At 39.7% G+C, this 16811-nt stretch overlaps 1 protein-coding gene across 2 annotated transcripts; it reads right to left on the bottom strand.

The window, feature by feature from the left end:
* Positions 1–1597: 1597 nt before the first annotated feature.
* On the bottom strand, positions 1598–16150 carry LYSMD2 (LysM domain containing 2). Of its 2 annotated transcripts, none has more exons than XM_074234678.1 (3): positions 15496–16150; positions 3263–3591; positions 1598–1863 (listed from the first exon to the last, which is right to left on the bottom strand). In XM_074234678.1, the coding sequence occupies exons 1-3, from the start codon at positions 15754–15756 to the stop codon at positions 1821–1823; spliced, it is 633 nt and encodes a 210-aa protein (XP_074090779.1). In that variant the 5' UTR covers positions 15757–16150; the 3' UTR covers positions 1598–1820. The 2 variants fall into 2 exon arrangements, with proteins under 2 accessions (XP_074090779.1, XP_074090780.1); XM_074234679.1 differs by having other exon boundaries at positions 15509–15590.
* Positions 16151–16811: the final 661 nt, after the last annotated feature.

The raw sequence follows: 16811 nt of genomic DNA, 5'->3' as shown, positions 1-16811 counted from the left end.
TGGATCTCATTGTTCCTGAGCTAATATGAGCTGAGATGAAATGAAAATCTTAAAGTTACCAGAATTCTCACTTATTTGCTTGTCGATTACTCTCTAGTAAAATACTGCAGATCTTTGAAATATATACAATTACAAGAGAAATGCTTTAAATATTAAACTTAAAACTATAATTTTAAAATTGCTGATTAGCACATAATAGAAGCACCATTGTTCAGGGAAAAGAGTATTGGTCCTGAAATCCAAAGATCTGAACACTGGGCACAACACTAATCTTTTCAGAAGAACAGAGATAAAAGTACTAGCACTGTCAACCTCTCAAGGGAAGTGCTTTGTAAACTTTTAAGTGCTATAGCCAATCTGTGGTCAAGTACTGTTGATTTTACCTTCATAACATCTCTTGAATATGCTCCCTTCTCTCCTCTGACACCCTCACCATCCTAGTACTAGTCCTCATCACTTCTCTCTACTACAGTCCATCCTCTACTCAACTGTCACCGTGGTCTTCCTAAAGAGCAGGTCTGATCACAGCATGCTCCTACTCAATAATCTGGTGACTCCCTCTGACCTCCAGACAAATATAAAATCTCCTGTTTGGTGTTCAAAGCCCTTTGTAACCTGCCTTCCACCACCACCTTTCCATTCCTTTTCTTCAGTCAACCTGAATTTGGGATAGGTAATACCAGCCTCCTTGCTAAATCCCACCCCCCATGAAACATCCCATTCTTCTGACTCCCAGTCCTTTCAATGGCAAGTCCCTTCACACCTGGATGCTCTCCCTTTTCATCTCTACCTTCCTTCAAGTCCCTCATAAAATTCTTCCTTCTCTTAGATACCTTTCCTGATTCCCCTTAATGCTAGCGCTTTCCCTCTGTTGATTAGCTCCAACTTGTCCTGTCTGTCTCTTGCCTGTACATAGTTATTTGCATGTCGTCTCTCCCATTAGCCTGTGAGCTATATGAGAGCAGACTGTCTTTGTCTTTGCCTCCCCAGCACTTAGAACAGTGCCTAACATGGAGTAGGTGTTTAAGAAATGTCAAGGAACCGAATGATTATATAAATGTGGAAACACTTTCCACTAATGCAGATGAGTAATGCGGTGCCTGGAGAACTGAGAAGTGACTTCCTAATGGTCACAGGCTTAGTAGGTGTCAGAGGCAGGATTTGAACCCAGATCTTTCCTGATAAGGAGACCACTTTTCTATCCACTATGTCATTGAATTGCATTTCAAAATATAAATATCAACAAACCTTTTGTTATTCCTTTGTTTAAAAAAATAAAAGATTTAAATATATAAACATAGTTTATTTTCTCATTCAGTCTTTTTCAGTTTATTTTCCAAAATAGAGGAATAAATTTGGTTCTTCATAATAATACAATATATGTAATACATACCTAAATATATATCTATATATATATATTTCACATCAGATATTATAAACACACAGCAAATTCAGTCTCACTAAAAGAGCAATTATTTTCTATTAGACTTTCCAAAGATAGATGATGGTTTTACCTTGACTATTTAAATTGGGAAGTTTTTAACGCTTTAAGTATTTACAAAAGCCAGTCTAGAGATCAAACCATCTTACAAAAGGGTGAGCTCAGGGATGTAAGTTTACTTTATCATGCCATAATGAGGATATCAAGTTACAGAAGGCAGAAAAGGACAAATAGTTTCAGTGCAATTACAGTCAGTGAAATTACCAGTGCCTAACTTTAAAAAATCTGCAAAGGAAATCCAAAAGAGAGTTGTCTTAATCTTCAGTTTTCCTCTTTAAAATCCAAATGATTCTTCTTCCAAGTCTTGTCTATTAATCATTTAACTGTGGTAGAGGGATGTTGCATAGGGACTATCATCATCTCTAAGGGTAAAAAAAAAACAACACAGATAATTTGAAAAGTTACAAAACTGCTTGCTAGATAGTCTATGAATATATGAAGACAAATATTTGAAAACAAGTACCTAGGACCCTGGAGAAGTCACTTAACTGTTTGCCTAAGTTTCCTCATCTGTAAAATGATCTGGAGAAGGAATTGTCAAGTATCTTTGCCAAGACACCTCAAATGGGGTCATAAGGAGTTAGACATGAATGAAATGACTGAACAACAATCTATACCTCTCTCTACTTTTTTTTTTTAGGTTTTTTCAAGGCAAATGGTAAAGTGGCTTGCCCAAGGCCACACAGCTAGGTAATTATTAAGTGTCTGAGGCCAGATTTGAACCCAGGTACTCCTGACTCCAGGGCCAGTGCTTTATCCACTGCACCACATAGCTGCCCCCCTCTCTCTACTTTTTGAGGAAAAGCAGTGTTGTATCTAGGTGTGTTGTATAGAAGGTTATAGTGAACTGTAAACATTTGTTTTGTGAATCTTATTTTTTCCATTAATGCTCTAAATTTTCTGAAATATTCCCATTCCTGCATTTGCTCCTAGAAGAAAAAATTGTATTCCACCACCAACCTCTAAGACATTGTTTTCCTAAAATAGAATGGCAAACTCTGCCCGAGCACTGACCACTTACAAATGACAGAACTTTAGAATGAGAAGGAACCTAAAGAGGTCACCTATTCCAATTCCCTCAAAAGACAAGGGCCAGAGAGGTTAGCTGGGTGATTTGTCCCAAACGTCATACAGTGAGTTGATGGTAGAGCTGGAATTAAAATCCAGGTCTCAGGGACGGCTAGGCAGGGCAGTGAATAGAGCACTGGCCCTGGAGTCAGGAGAATCTGGGTTCAAATCTGACCTCAGACACTTAATAATTACCTAGCTGTGTGGCCTTGGGCAAGCCACTTAACCCCATTTGCCTTGCAAAAAAAATCCAGGTCTCCTGAATTCAGACTGAGTGAAGTATCTCCATTTCTGGGAGATGTAAAATTGGAAGGGACCTTAGAGGTCAGTAATCTCGTCAAATCCCCCTATTTACAGATGAAGAAACTGAAGCCTTCCAAAAAGAAGTTTATTTTCTTACCTCTTTCCTAGACTCAACATATTGGCATGCATTGTGCTCCTGAATAAAAAAATAAATTTTAAAAAGTCTTGACATTTATATAAAACAATTAAAAATAAAGACCACAGCAAGTAAACAGGGAAGCCTTAAACTGGCTGCAATGACATGATTTAGAATTCATATGTCCAAATGTACTTCTCACATTCAAGGAGCTTTAATTTTCAAAGAGGAAAAGAAAAGATTTAAATAAGCAAGAAGAAAACTTGCTTATTCTTTGGTCACAGAGGCTCTGACATTTCAAAGAGTATTATTACCTGCTATCTTTTAATTTTCTGGCTGCCTGTGTTGACAACTTGATCTGCAAATCTAGTCTCTGTAGAAAGTCTTTGGCAGACACTTCTTCAGGCTGAATGGACTGGATATCAGCATCCTGAGGAACAGGAGAGATGTCCTCTTCTTGGACTCCTACTATCACTTCTTCCTGAGAAAGATGGCTGCTGTCCACAGTTTCATTTTCAGGAGATTCAAGTGAATTAAATCCATTGAATAAAGGTTTTTCTGATATAATAGGGATATTCAGAATTTTCTTCAGAAAAATACAATCATTGGTAAATAGTTTATTGGCCCTTTTTATTTGCTCCATCTATAATATATAAAAAAGGAAATTGCGAATTACATATACTTAAATTCAGTAAAATTAGTATTTTCAGTAAAGTAGGTAAAGAGAAAAATTATCTGCAACGATTATTCTAAATCTGCATTTCCCAATCTGTTTTCCAACAACCCAGAGTTTCTCCAATTATCTTATATGATGTCATCAAATTCTCAAAATAAAATTACTTTCATTTTAAAAAAAATCTCATTTTCTTATATATACCCTTCCCATCTGTTTGTGTGAATGGGAGAGAAATTGATAAAAGTACACATCATATATTCTTTGTGGGAGAGGGGAAGGAAAGGAAGAAATAGCTTTTAGGAGGAATTAGCACAAAACAAAAACAAAAACAACATAAAGTAAATTGCTAGATAATCTACATAAATCATACTTAATACTTCTGCAGGTACTTTAATTGAGAGTCATATAGCCCAAGTTTCATCTTCTTTTCAGGCCTATGGCCTATCTGCCACACTCTCTGCCCCTCATGTCTACAACATTCAGTATAGTTTCAGGAAAGATCACTGATTTTGGAGCCAAAAACCCCAAGTTCAAATTCTACTATTCATTTAGCAAGCCCCAATCCAGCCCTTCCCTTCCTCCTTTTGTGTGTTGTCTCCTCCCATTAGATTGTAAATTCCTTGAGGGCTGGGATTTTCTTTTTTACTAATTGTAACACTTAAAACAGTAAGCACCTAAAAAATGTTTGCTGTATTGGAAATAGTTTCTCCTTTCTATAAACAGACCACTGTAAAAGTGTAAGCTTATGTGTAATGGAAAAATAAAAAACTTTGGTAAGTAAAAAAGGGGGTTGACTTCAAAATGGCAACCTCTTTCAATAAAAACTTTCACTGTTACTTCTGTACAGTAGGTTGAGATTGATTTAAAAAGAATGCAGGAAAAACTATCAGACTGCCTTCTGTGGGGGGGTAGGGAGGGAAGCGAGATTGGGGGGAAAATTATGAAATTCAAACAATTACAAAGAATGACAGTCATAATTTATTATTTCTAACAATTCAAAGTTCCTGAAACCTTTTTAAAAAAATTTCTCAACAGGGGCAGCTAGGTGGCACAGTGGATAGAGCACCAGCCCTAGAGTAAGGAGTACCTGAGTTCAAATCTGACCTCAGACACTTGAGAATTACTTAGCTGTGTGGCCTTGGGCAAGCCATTTAACCCCATTGCCTTGCAAAAAAAAAAAAACCTAAAAAAAAATCTCTCCACAGATGGTAGGCATCATTTTTCCAATATACAGAACATGAGGACTTTGGGAGCTATCTGATCCTATCAGCTTTCTGGATCAGGAAGCAGAGAGCTGTATTGGAAAAAGCTCTGGATATGGAAAAAACCAAACACCTAGATCTGAATCATGGCTCTATCACTTATTACCCTATGTAGTTATCTTACTATCCATGACTTATTACCTCCTACTTTTTTTTTTAAGATTTTTCAAGGCAATGGAGTTAAGGTGGAGTACCTGAGTTCAAATCTGGTCTCAGACACTTAATAATTACCTAGCTGTGTGGCCTTGGGCAAGCCACTTAATCCCATTGCCCTGCAACGCCCCCCCCCCAAAAAAAGAGAAACTATTGTGTGACATTTGAGACAAGCTAATCACTAATCTTCCAAACCACAGGAGAATAAACTACAAGCTTTATTAGGTTTACTGGAAATATCTATTATCAGACATTGCAATGACCAGAAGTACCTTTAGAATCAGAGAAATATTTAATATATTTTATATTTAATATATTTTGATTCTCTAAATCTGTAATTTTCAAATTATGTAATTAATAACTCAACTGACTAGAACATGTTATTTTCTAACCAATTTAGTTCAACAAGTGTTTATTAAGTGCCAATTTAAGGTACAATATATATACCCATCCCATATCAAATCTGTTGCCAAGACATGCTAATTTCATTTTTGCTACATCTTGTGTCCCCCCTTTTGTGCTGTGACAGTCACCACTCATCACCTTAAGGCTGGACTATTGCAGTAGACTGCTGGTGGTATATATCAACCTCAAGTCTATCCCTACTCCTTTCAGCTGCCAAAGGGATTTTCCTAAAGTGTAGGTCTGATCACATTCCCCCAACTCAATATATTCCAGTGGCTCCCTATCCTCCAGGATCAAATATACAATCTTGTTTGATATTCAAAGCCTTTCATAATCTAACCAGTGTTACTAGAATATAGAGTTCTTGAAATGGAGAAATGTGAAATAAGGCTACAAAGGTAGATGGGATCCAGACTGTGGGAGGTCAGAAATGCCAGCCTATTTGAGTAGGAGTAACATGGTCAGACCTTCTTGATATTTTATTTTTATTTTTACAACAACATGTCATGAAAAGCATTTCAATATTCATCCACCTGCATATTCAAAAGTAAATAGTTTTTGATCACCCTCTCTTTCCACCCTCAGTGGCAAACAGTGGTATAAAAGTTGTACATATTCACCCATGTTCAACATGCCTACATAATAGTAATTTTTTTATATGAGGAATTAGGACTAAGCAAAAAGAAAGAAGACCATAGGTTAGTAAGGAAAAACATAAGAGAAGTTTTTAAAAAGTAAACAGATTATCCTTCAGATTCTCTGGGGTTTTTCTGGTTGGTGGTGGTTTTTTCCCACTGGATGTGGATGACTTTGTCCATAACAGATCTCCCAGGGCTGTCCTAGTTCTCTGAACTGCTGGGAGGAGCTGCATCCATCACATATGATCAATTTACTGTGTTGTTGTTATTAATGAGTACAAGGTTCTCTTAGTTCTACTCCCCTCTCTTATTATATTATTATTATTATTATCTTATTATCAGTTCATGTAATTCTTTCCATCCTTTTCTAAAGTCCATCCATTCATTGTTTCTTATTGAACAATAGCACCCCATAACACTCACATATCATAACTTGTCCAGTTAGTCCCTAATTGATGGACATCCCCTCAATTTCCAATTCTTTGCCACTACAAAAAGAGCCACAACAAATAGTTTTGAAAATGTGGGACTTTTCCCATTTTTTTTATTATTTCTTTTTGGATATAGGCCTAGGCAAAAGGTATGATCAGTTTTTTTGCTCTTTGGGCATAGTTCCATATTGCTCTCCAGAATGGCTGGATCTATTCACAACTCCACCATCAATATCCCAATCCTCCGACCACCTCTCCAACATTAATCATTTTCCTTTTTTTGTCATCTTAACCAATCTGATTAGGTGTGAGGTGGAATCTCATAGTTGTTTTAATTTACATTTTTCTAATCCAGACTTGCTCTTGAAGAAAATTATTTTGTAGCTGTGTTAAAGGTGAATTAAAGAAGTGCTGAGAGTCTGAACTAGACCAGTAGTTGAGAGAAAGGGATAAAATTGAGAACTGAAAAGATTTAGCAAATGATGAGATATGGGGGTTAAGGGACAGGGAACAGTTAAGTAGGACTCTAAAACTATGAATGTGGATGAAGGCAAGGATGGAGGTGCCCTCTTTAGAAGTAAGGAGGTTTGGAGGAAAGAGATTTAGGGAAGATAATAAGTTCTGGTTTAGTCATACTGAGTTTGAGATGATCATGGAAAAGAGATCTATCCTGTGGTGATGTAGAACTAGAGTTAAGACAGGGATTATGGCTTGATCTGCAGACTTGGCAATCATTCCCATAGAGAGAAGCAATTAGATCATGGAGATGGTAGAGAGGGAAAACAGTCCAGAAGAGACCAATGGAAGATAGTCATCTCAAGGCAGCAGAAATAGATGATAATCTATCAAAGAGGGATGAGAACAGTCAAAAAGCTAAAAAAAAAGTATGTCTTACTGAAGAATGTCTATACTGCAAATAATAGGTGTTTTTCATTTGATGGGGGAGGGAGAGGGGAGGGGGTTGGAGACTTGGGTCTCCTGATCTCACCCCAACTAGAAGGACAGCAACCACTCAAGGTCCATTCCCATTACTGAAGTTTTAACCTGCTCTGCTTCTGACCTATGTACCCGCCTTCCCTCCTCCCATCCCCATTGATGCCAGGCTTAGGTCCCACACTGGATCCCTTTTACCCTTACACAGAATTCCTGAAGTCGAGTCATCTACCAACTTTCCCCAGTAACGGATTACAGGCAAGTGCCATCATGACTGGCCTATTGATAATTATTTAATGGACATTTTATAGACTTTTATTAAAATTAAACATCCACTTAAAAGTGTGATTTGTAAATATACCATCATAGTGTTTATTTAGCCCAAATCTAGCATTTAAGAAGTAAAGATTAAACAAGTCTATATAAGACCTATGGAAGCATCTCACAAAAAGAATAACAAAAAGACTGACATTATCCACCAAAAAGGAAAGAATGTTAGAACTGGAATCAAGATTTAAGATCAAATTCCAACTCTATCATTTACTCTCTTGGGCAAAATACTTCTCTGCTAGAAGAGAAGGCATCTCAGTTTCCCTCTTTTATAGAATAAGAGTTTTAAACTAGATGATTTCTAATGGTCCTTATAGTTCTAAAATTCTATTATCTAGAGTAAATAGCTCATAAAGCAACTGACTGAATGCTCACTAGGGTTAATTTTTTTTTCCTCCTAAAGCAAGGAGACAGTATGTTAAAAGTAATTTTTTAAAGCAAAGGACAGTGAGGAACAGTAGTTTTATTCTGAGAAAACAGAAATCAAGAAAGTTTCTAAAAAAGGAAAGGGGGAGACATTTTTTAAACACTCAAAATATATCATATACACCCACTTAAATAAGATCCTTATTAGTCTTAGTTGTACTATGTCTGAGTGGATTTACTAAGGACTGCTTTATCAACAATCCTTATGATGCTATATCTATGTAATCCTTATATGCTAAGAACTGTAAAAAAAGATTATGATCAAATATGCACAAATGATAAAATGGTAAACAGTATCAATGATGACTTAAAATAAGGCTCTATTATATATAAATTTTATAAATTTATATGTTTAATGAGATAATGTTTAATATTAAATATTAATATATTTAATAAAGCTCTATTTACTCTAGGAATTTTTGAATGAAAAGACAATTTAAGGTTTTAGTTAGAGTTGCTGTGCTGGATCTGGACATCATTATTCTCAAATTTAATTGCTATTACACACACACACAAGCACACACATATTTAAGGTAAAATGTTGAGAGAGGAAGAGGTGAAAAAGATACAAAGGGGGCAGCTAGGTGTGCAGGGGAATAGAGCCCTGGAGTCAGGAGGACCTGCGTTCAAATCCGGCCTCAGACACTTAACAATTACCTAGCTGTGTGACCTTGGGCAAGTTACTTAACTCCATTGTTTTGCCAAAAAAAAAAAAAAGACTAAACTAAATTAAACAGATACAAAGAATGAGACAGACCCAGGCTGTTGCCCTAATGGAACTTATTGTTAAATAGGGAAAGGAAGGAAGGGAACACCAAAATGAAACTGTAACATAATACAGAAAGTGAAAGTGTGGCAAAATTTAAGGAAAAGTGCTACCTTAGTTCAGAAAACAGGTTGATTTCTTCTGACTAGGGCTCTCTCTTCCTTCTCTTTCTACACTTTGCATTTCTTTCCTGTTTTCCAACAAGAAATTGCTGTCTTTTTGTAACAATACAGTAGTTGCCTGGAGAGTCAATTTCCCTGCAAGGCCTGATTCTGAGCTAGGAGGGAGGGCTCTGCCGGCATCTGAGGTTGCTTTCAACATTATCTATTAATCAATGTGTCTACAGAGACTACTACATGATCCATATTGTGCTATGAAAACAATCTAGATGAGGTAAAGACCCTTAAATCTCCTTTCTTTTCCTTTTCCCAAAATAGTTAAACATTTACAAATGTGTTTTAGGAGTAGTCTGAACCAATTAACTGATGCTATGAGGGGCCTTCATGTTGTCCATCAGCAAGCATTATTTATGGTTTCCTTTTTTTTTTTGCTAGGCAAATGGGGTTAAGTGGCTTGCCCAAGGCCACACAGCTATGTAATTGTTAAGTGTCTGAGACCGGATTTGAACCTAGGTACTCCTGACTCCAGGGCCGGTGCTTTATCCACTGTGCCACCTAGCCACCCCTACAAGCATTATTTATTAAGCAAAATCTCTCACTACTGAAGATACAAGAAAGATACAAAGAAAGACAAGAAACAGCCCCTCCTCTCAAGGGATTGAGCAGAGACAAAACACAAACAACTATGAAGAAATAAGACAGAAATAAATTCTGATGGAAGACACATCTAGCTTTAAGGGGGATCAGATTATTGAAGATGGCGTCATACAGTTTCAAGATTTTCTGAGTAGGAACAATGACGCCTCAGAGGTAAACAATTTCCCCTAAGTGTACCCATGCCTTTCATGTTATGAGACCTTGCAGATGACACTAGGTCATCTTCAGGTGTTCTCCGTGTCATCCTCCCTGCCCTGGCTGGAGAAGATGTCTGCAGGCAGAGAAATGTCTCATTCAAGCTTAGCTCCAAGGCTTGGCTTGGCTCTTACCCCGGTTTCTTATGTCTTTCACATTCACTTAGTGCACTCCTGATTACAGGGCCTCACTCAGAAGACATGACTTGGAACAAAGCTGGAGCAGCTAGAAGAGGAGGAAATGTCTTCTATTTCTGATAAAGAACTCTGATTTTAGAACAAGCTGGGAAATGATACAAACACATAAGCTGTTCCTTAAGAGATAAGTGGTCATGGTTTATGAATACCCAAAAAAGAACTGCAATCAACATCCACATGAAAGTCTGCTCCAAATTACTAATAGAAGTAATGAAAATTAAAACAAACCTGAGTTTACATCTCACACCCAGCAAAATGACAAAGATGATAAAAGATGGAAGTTTAAAAATGTAAAACCCTCTATGTATCCGATTAAGAGATATAATGATCTAATGAAGAGAGGGACTGCCTTGGAGTCAGGCACTTAGACTAGCTATATAATCCTGGGCACAAGTCACTTAAACTTTTATCCTGGACTATAGGATAGATGGGTCTTTTAAAAGGCCTTCACAGGGTGGCTAGGTGCAGTAGTGGATAGAGCACCGGCCCTGGAGTCAGAAGTACCTGAGTTCAAATGTGATCTCAGACACTAGCTGTGTGGCCTTAGGCAAACCACTTAGCCCCATTTGCCTTGCAAAAACCTAAAAAACAAAACAAAACAAAACAAAACAAAAAGGCCTACAAGAAATATAAGCTGGAAAGAACTAAATGGCCCAATGAATAAAAAACTGGGCCTAGAGTCAGGAAGATCTGAATTCAAATTTACCCTTAGACACTAATTGGGAGACGCCAGGCAAGTCCTTCAGTCTCAATTTCCACATCTGTAAAATGGGGATAATAACAGCACTTGCCTCCTAAGATTGTTTTGTTGTTGTTGTTTTTAGGTTTTTGCAAGGCAAATGGAATTAAGTGGCTTGCCCAAGGCCACACAGCTAGGTAATTATTAAGTGTCTGAGACAGGATTTGAACTCCTGCCTCCAAGGCCAGTGCTTTATCCACTAGGACACCTAGCTGCCCCATGCCTCCTAGGATTGTTGTAAGGATTAATATGAAAATAAGCAGTTATACATGAATAACCTATAATAGATTACTCTCTCTAAGAAAGTGGGGAGGGGAGAAAAATGTGGAACTCAAAACCTTACCAAAAAAATTACTGTTGAAAACTATCTTTGCATGTTGCTGGAAAAATAAATAAATGAAATTATTTTTTAAAACAATTTAAAAACACTTGCTGATTCAACTCAACTGGACTAAAATTTCTCAAAAAATCTTGTCACCTGGCTGGGACTTCTGAAAATTAACACAGCTATATCTTGTTGATTTTTCCCCCAAAGAATCCCTCTGAGCTAAAATCAGAGCTAATTGGTAAGCTTTCTTCAAACTCTTGCTCAACCACAATTGTACTGAGTGTGAGTAAGTGTATGCTTTTTATCCTCTGAGATTCCAAAGCACAAATCCATAGGGAGATATAGTTCATGACCTAACATTAGTACCTTTGGTATAAAGTCTATGGAAACATTTCTGGTGGAGTTGAACCCAGGTACCACAGAATGCCACGTGTTGACTCTCTTGAAATTTTTGCTCAGGTTTCAGGGTTCCCAACATGTTCATTGATTTTCAATTGAATATGTTGTGGCTCACTTCAAGGATGGTAAGGTTTAGTATTAAATTTCTTAATACCTGTCAAAGCCATTTCTTAAGTTATCTGCTTTCAAAGTTTCTACCTTGGTCAGAATATATATATATATAAGAAAAAAAAAGAATAAAGCCAATCAGAGAAACCAAAAAGGGACAAATATTTTTACCACAATAATTTAGCAACTATGGAAGCATTTTGGCTTCTGGTGTGATGTGTCTGTGTATAAACAAAGAATGGATCACTTACTAATATACAACACTGTTACATATTGTGGGCTTGAGTCTCAAACTTTTTAATATCAAGCAGTTTAATATTTATTTTCCTAGCCACAAGATATTTTCTTATAATCATAGATGTAAAATGTCTGAAAATGTTGCTAATGATAAATGATGGAGATTACTGTTTTATTTGATGCAAATTAATTACATATAATGATTAATTCATTATTTATTACTATATAGTCTATATATTTATGGAACAAATATGAGCTTATTAATATGACTTTTAAAAAATGAATTACACGAATTGTAATATTTTAGACTGTTCCTTATTTCAGAAGGGGATTCAGAGTAAAAATGAGGACATTATAAGACTATTGAAAAGAAGGTCAAATAACTGTGAAGTTATAAGGTCATTCAAAGTAATGTCAGGGCTGGAGAATTCATTCTGTCAGCATTCTAGGAACAGTTCATCTACTGGATAATTTAAAAAGACCTGATACCCTAATAGAAAGGAACAGTACCTTTGAGTTGATTTCTACCTTCCTTTCTAAGGAAGAAGAGTTGGTCAGAGGTGGGATCTGAACCTGAATATCCTATGGCACAAAAATATCATATATGTGTGCTCAAAAATCACAGATTAATTCCCCTCAGTTGTACAAAGAAAGATTAACCTGCATGTCAGACAAGAGCTGAGTCCCCTTCCCTGAAGTGCACAGAAAAGACACACTTGGGAGTAGGCCTAAGATAAAATACCTCTCTTCAAACAGCAAAGATAAGCCAAAGATAGAAACTTTCTCAGGGAAATGTTCTTGCTTGAATATTATGAAAAGGTCTTGACTAGTTTGGAGACAAATCTCCAGTAGGGTTGTTAGGCTTCTGATAAGGACAACAGGATTTTGATGGAAAGCCTTAAAAGATCCTACACTAAATTTATCCCCTCAATGGAATTTAAGTTTCTTAAGGACAAATCTATTTTCATTTTTATCTTTTTTATCCCCAATGTTTAAAATCCAAAGTCTTTTTTTACAACTAAATTATCTTAAGTATAAAAACAAACTAAGCCAAAACAAATAATCAACAACAATTGAAACCTTCAAATATTTACAGACACCAAATTTCATTTTCCATTTTAGAATATAAACAGTATCTTCTCAGAGATAGACTCCACCCTTTAAGAAACAGAAAGTAGAAACCCTTGATCTGTGCTGTTTTGGGGGGGGTTGTTTTTGGGCTTTTTTATTACTGTGGTGTGTAATATGAACTTGGAGAAAGCTAATGTAAATAGAATATCATAATGATTGACATATTTGGAGTTAAAAAGAGAATACAGAGCCAGATTTGCAACACAAGAAAATTACAGAAGGGCTGTGAAGATTAATAGGATCTAAGCAGAGAAATTGGGATAATTCCTAATAAACAAGGAATACATTAATTGACTAAGAGGTAATCAGTTTAGGAAAGATTTCAGAGCAAGAAATAGCTGAAGGTAGCTAGCTTGAGATAGTGTGCCCAAGACAAAAATTCAAACAGATTCCAATTTAGGGGGATTTCTGTTTGGGAACATTGTCCCCTAGAATATTTATAGAGCTAGTGCTCTAGCTGCCTACAATACAGCCTAGCCTAAAATCAAGGGTAAGGCTTGGGAAAAAAAGTAAACTATACTCCTTGAGGACAGGTATTTTTGTCCCTTCATTGTATCCTCAGGGTGGGCCTATTATTGTCTTGCACACAGTAGGCCTTAGATGTTTATTGACTTGAACACACACACACACTCACTTTCATTAAAGGGAGTATAAAAGCTAAGGATGGAATGAGGAAGTGATGCTGAGAAAAAAATATTACAGAATCAAATTGGGTAAGTAACCTGTGTACTGTACCAACCTTTTTCATATATAAATATATAGCATATATCCTGAAATCTCCTCACATTGCAGCAAAGTAACTCTGTATTCTAAATAAACTCTGGTATTCTAAATACCAGAATAATCTACAACAGAAAAATAAATGCTGAAGGCTATTCCCAAGGGCTTGATCTTTGAAGGAAAAAATTCTTAAGTCTTTAGTAGAGGTGTAGCTTACCCAGTAACTTAAAGAGAGCCTTTCATTGGAGACCAGTTCTCAAAAAAAAATTTTTTTTTTTAGGTTTTCAGGTTCCCCTTAACACTTTTTTTTGGCAAGGCAGTGGGATTAAGTGAGTTGCCCAAGGCCACACATCTAGGCAATTATTAAGTGTCTGAGGTCAAATTTGAACTCAGGTCCTCCTGACTCCAGGACCAGTGCTCTATCCACTGCGCCACCTAGCTGCCCCCCCCTTAAACACTTTTAACAATTATTAAGGTAATCTTCCTCTAAAAGCTTTTTGTTTATATGGGTTATATCTATGAATATTTACCATATTAAGAATAAAAAGATATTATTATTATGAAAATAGTTTTGGCCTTTCAGGCCTCCTCAAAGGGCCTTGTTCCAGGGCCATCCAATGTGTCTTGGCTAATTTTCATTAAGGGCACCCTCTGGAATTCTCCAATCTGTGCCTGGTTAATAATGCCAATGAATTTCTCATCTTTTATTGTGATCACACACAATCAAAGAAAATCCATTCAGCACAAAGACATTCGGGTGACTCGGCATATTCCTTATCTTCCTCTGGGCCTGACCCCAAAACCCACCCTGGGGATTCCAGATAAAATAACTGAACCTTATGGAGCTTCACAGAGAACTCCCTACAGGGACAATAATGAGTTCATTTGATTAGGAAGCATTCTCCCAGCATGTTGGAGACACAATACGCTGCGGGTGTGTTTAACTGATAAAAAAATAAGGTTGGTAAATCTATACCCCTAGAAGTCTCTGTTCTTTGGTCTGGGAAAAAAGTCTCGTTTAAGAGTGAAGTATGGCTAAGGTCACCTCTTCCCTTCTCTCCGACTTCTGGAGTATTCCAGGAGAGGACACTGAAAAGGGATCCGCAGAGATTTGGGGGGGGGGGAAAAGTTTTTCACCCACCATGGAAACTCTATTAAAAAAAAAACTTCTTAAGGTAAAAATGTGTCCGTCTGCTTTCTCCAAGGTCATAAGGCAGGACAATACGCCGGAGACACCCATCAGGCGATAAATTTCTAGTGGGCACATCTGGGCCCCGGGCCGCTGCCTGGCAACAGGTAGGAGCCTGCGGCGCGGGCGGCCCTCGCAGCCCCGGGCCTCGGGTAGGAAGCAGCCTGGGCCAGCGGATCATCCGCAGGGCAATTCCCGCCCCGCCCTGCTTCGCTTTTGAAGCGCGCACACACGAAAGGCGGCTCCGGTTCTTTTCTGGGCTGGGGGGGCTCCGCGCCTCAGACTCACTCTCGGGGGGCCCCTTCCTAGGGCGCCCCAACCCTCGGAGCTGCGCTTCCACCGCCGGGAGGGCGCGGGCGCTCGGGGGGCTGCTGCTCGGGGCCCCCTCCCGCGCCGCTCCGGCCCCGGCCCCGGCCCCGGCCCCGGCCCCGGCCCCGGCCCCGGCCCCGGCCCCGGCCCCGGCCCCCCGGCCCCGGCCCCGGCCCCGGCCCCGCCTCCCCTCACCCACCGTGACTCCGTACTTGAGAGCGATGCCCTGCAGCGTGTCCCCCGCGCGCACCCGGTGCTGCACTCGGCGCTCGCAGACGGCGGCCAGGGGCGCCCGCACGCTGGCGGTGCTGCCGTACGAGCGGGTCTTGGTGCGGGCCAGGCTCAGGGACAGCTCGGCCTCTTCCGACCCGGAGCCCGAGCCGGAGCGCGGCGGGGGCGGCGAGGTGGCCGCGCGGGGGCCGCCTTCCCGCAGGGACGGCGCGGGCGAGAAGTCCGCCATGGCTCGGGCCGAGGCGTGCACCTCGCTCGGTTAAGGGGCGGCGCCTCGTGCCCCCCTCCTCATCGGGGCCCCGGGCGGAGGCTCAGCGGGGACGTGGCCGCGGCATCTCCCGGGCCCTGGCAGGAGCGGAGCGAGCGGGGCTGACCCCGGGGAGCCGCCAGTCGGCGGCCTGGCTCCCGGCTGCCGCGCGCGGGGAGGCGCCACCCCCGGCGGGGGAGTGCAGCCGCTGTGCTGGGGGGGGTCGCCCGGGCCAGCCGCGCCAGCGGGAAGACTCTCCCCGGCCGCAAGGGCCCGGGCTTGGGCTCAGGGTCCCAGCCCCGGCCGGGCTGCTGCCGCCGGGATGGCCGCGCTCCCTGGCAGGCCTCGCCCCTCGCGGCCCTTCCAGTTACCCCGCCCTTTCTGACTGCGAGTGACCTCAGAGCGCGCTTCACAATGGACATGATGCGGCCTCTCCAGCCCGCCCCCATTCACCTCCCTGTAGCCCCCCTCAACTTAGTTTAAACCCGGCCCCAGCCACCTACCAGCTGGGGGACCCCGGCTAAGTCACTTAACAACCCTGTTTGCCCCGATTTCCTCACCTGTAAAATGAGTTAAGTAAAATGGCTCACTTTTCCCCATACCTGCCAAAAAAAACCCCAAAACAACAAAACCCAAATGGGGTCAAGTCACAGATAGGAATGAAAGACCATTTTTACCTATAATTTCCTACAAGTGATTCCATCAAGCCTCTCTAGACCTCTGCACTGGCTCTCCCCAAACCGCATCACCTATCACCTCTGCTTCTTTAAACCGGTTTGTTGTTTAGTCACAACTGACTTCATTACCATATCTATATATATATATATACATATACATATACATATATATATATACCCCTTATCTATACTAAGTCCATATATATATATATATATACCACATTTATACCATAAATATACCATATATGTATATATATATACCCCATAGTGTGTGTATATGTATATATATATATATATATATGTATGTAAATACACACAAACACACACCCCATATCTATACTGAGGTTTGTTGTTGTTATT

This window comes from Macrotis lagotis, chromosome 4, assembly GCF_037893015.1.
Source record: "Macrotis lagotis isolate mMagLag1 chromosome 4, bilby.v1.9.chrom.fasta, whole genome shotgun sequence".
NCBI classification, from domain to species: domain Eukaryota; kingdom Metazoa; phylum Chordata; class Mammalia; order Peramelemorphia; family Peramelidae; genus Macrotis; species Macrotis lagotis.
Note: the sequence above shows the minus strand (reverse complement) of the source record. Positions and strands in the feature narration are given on the sequence as shown.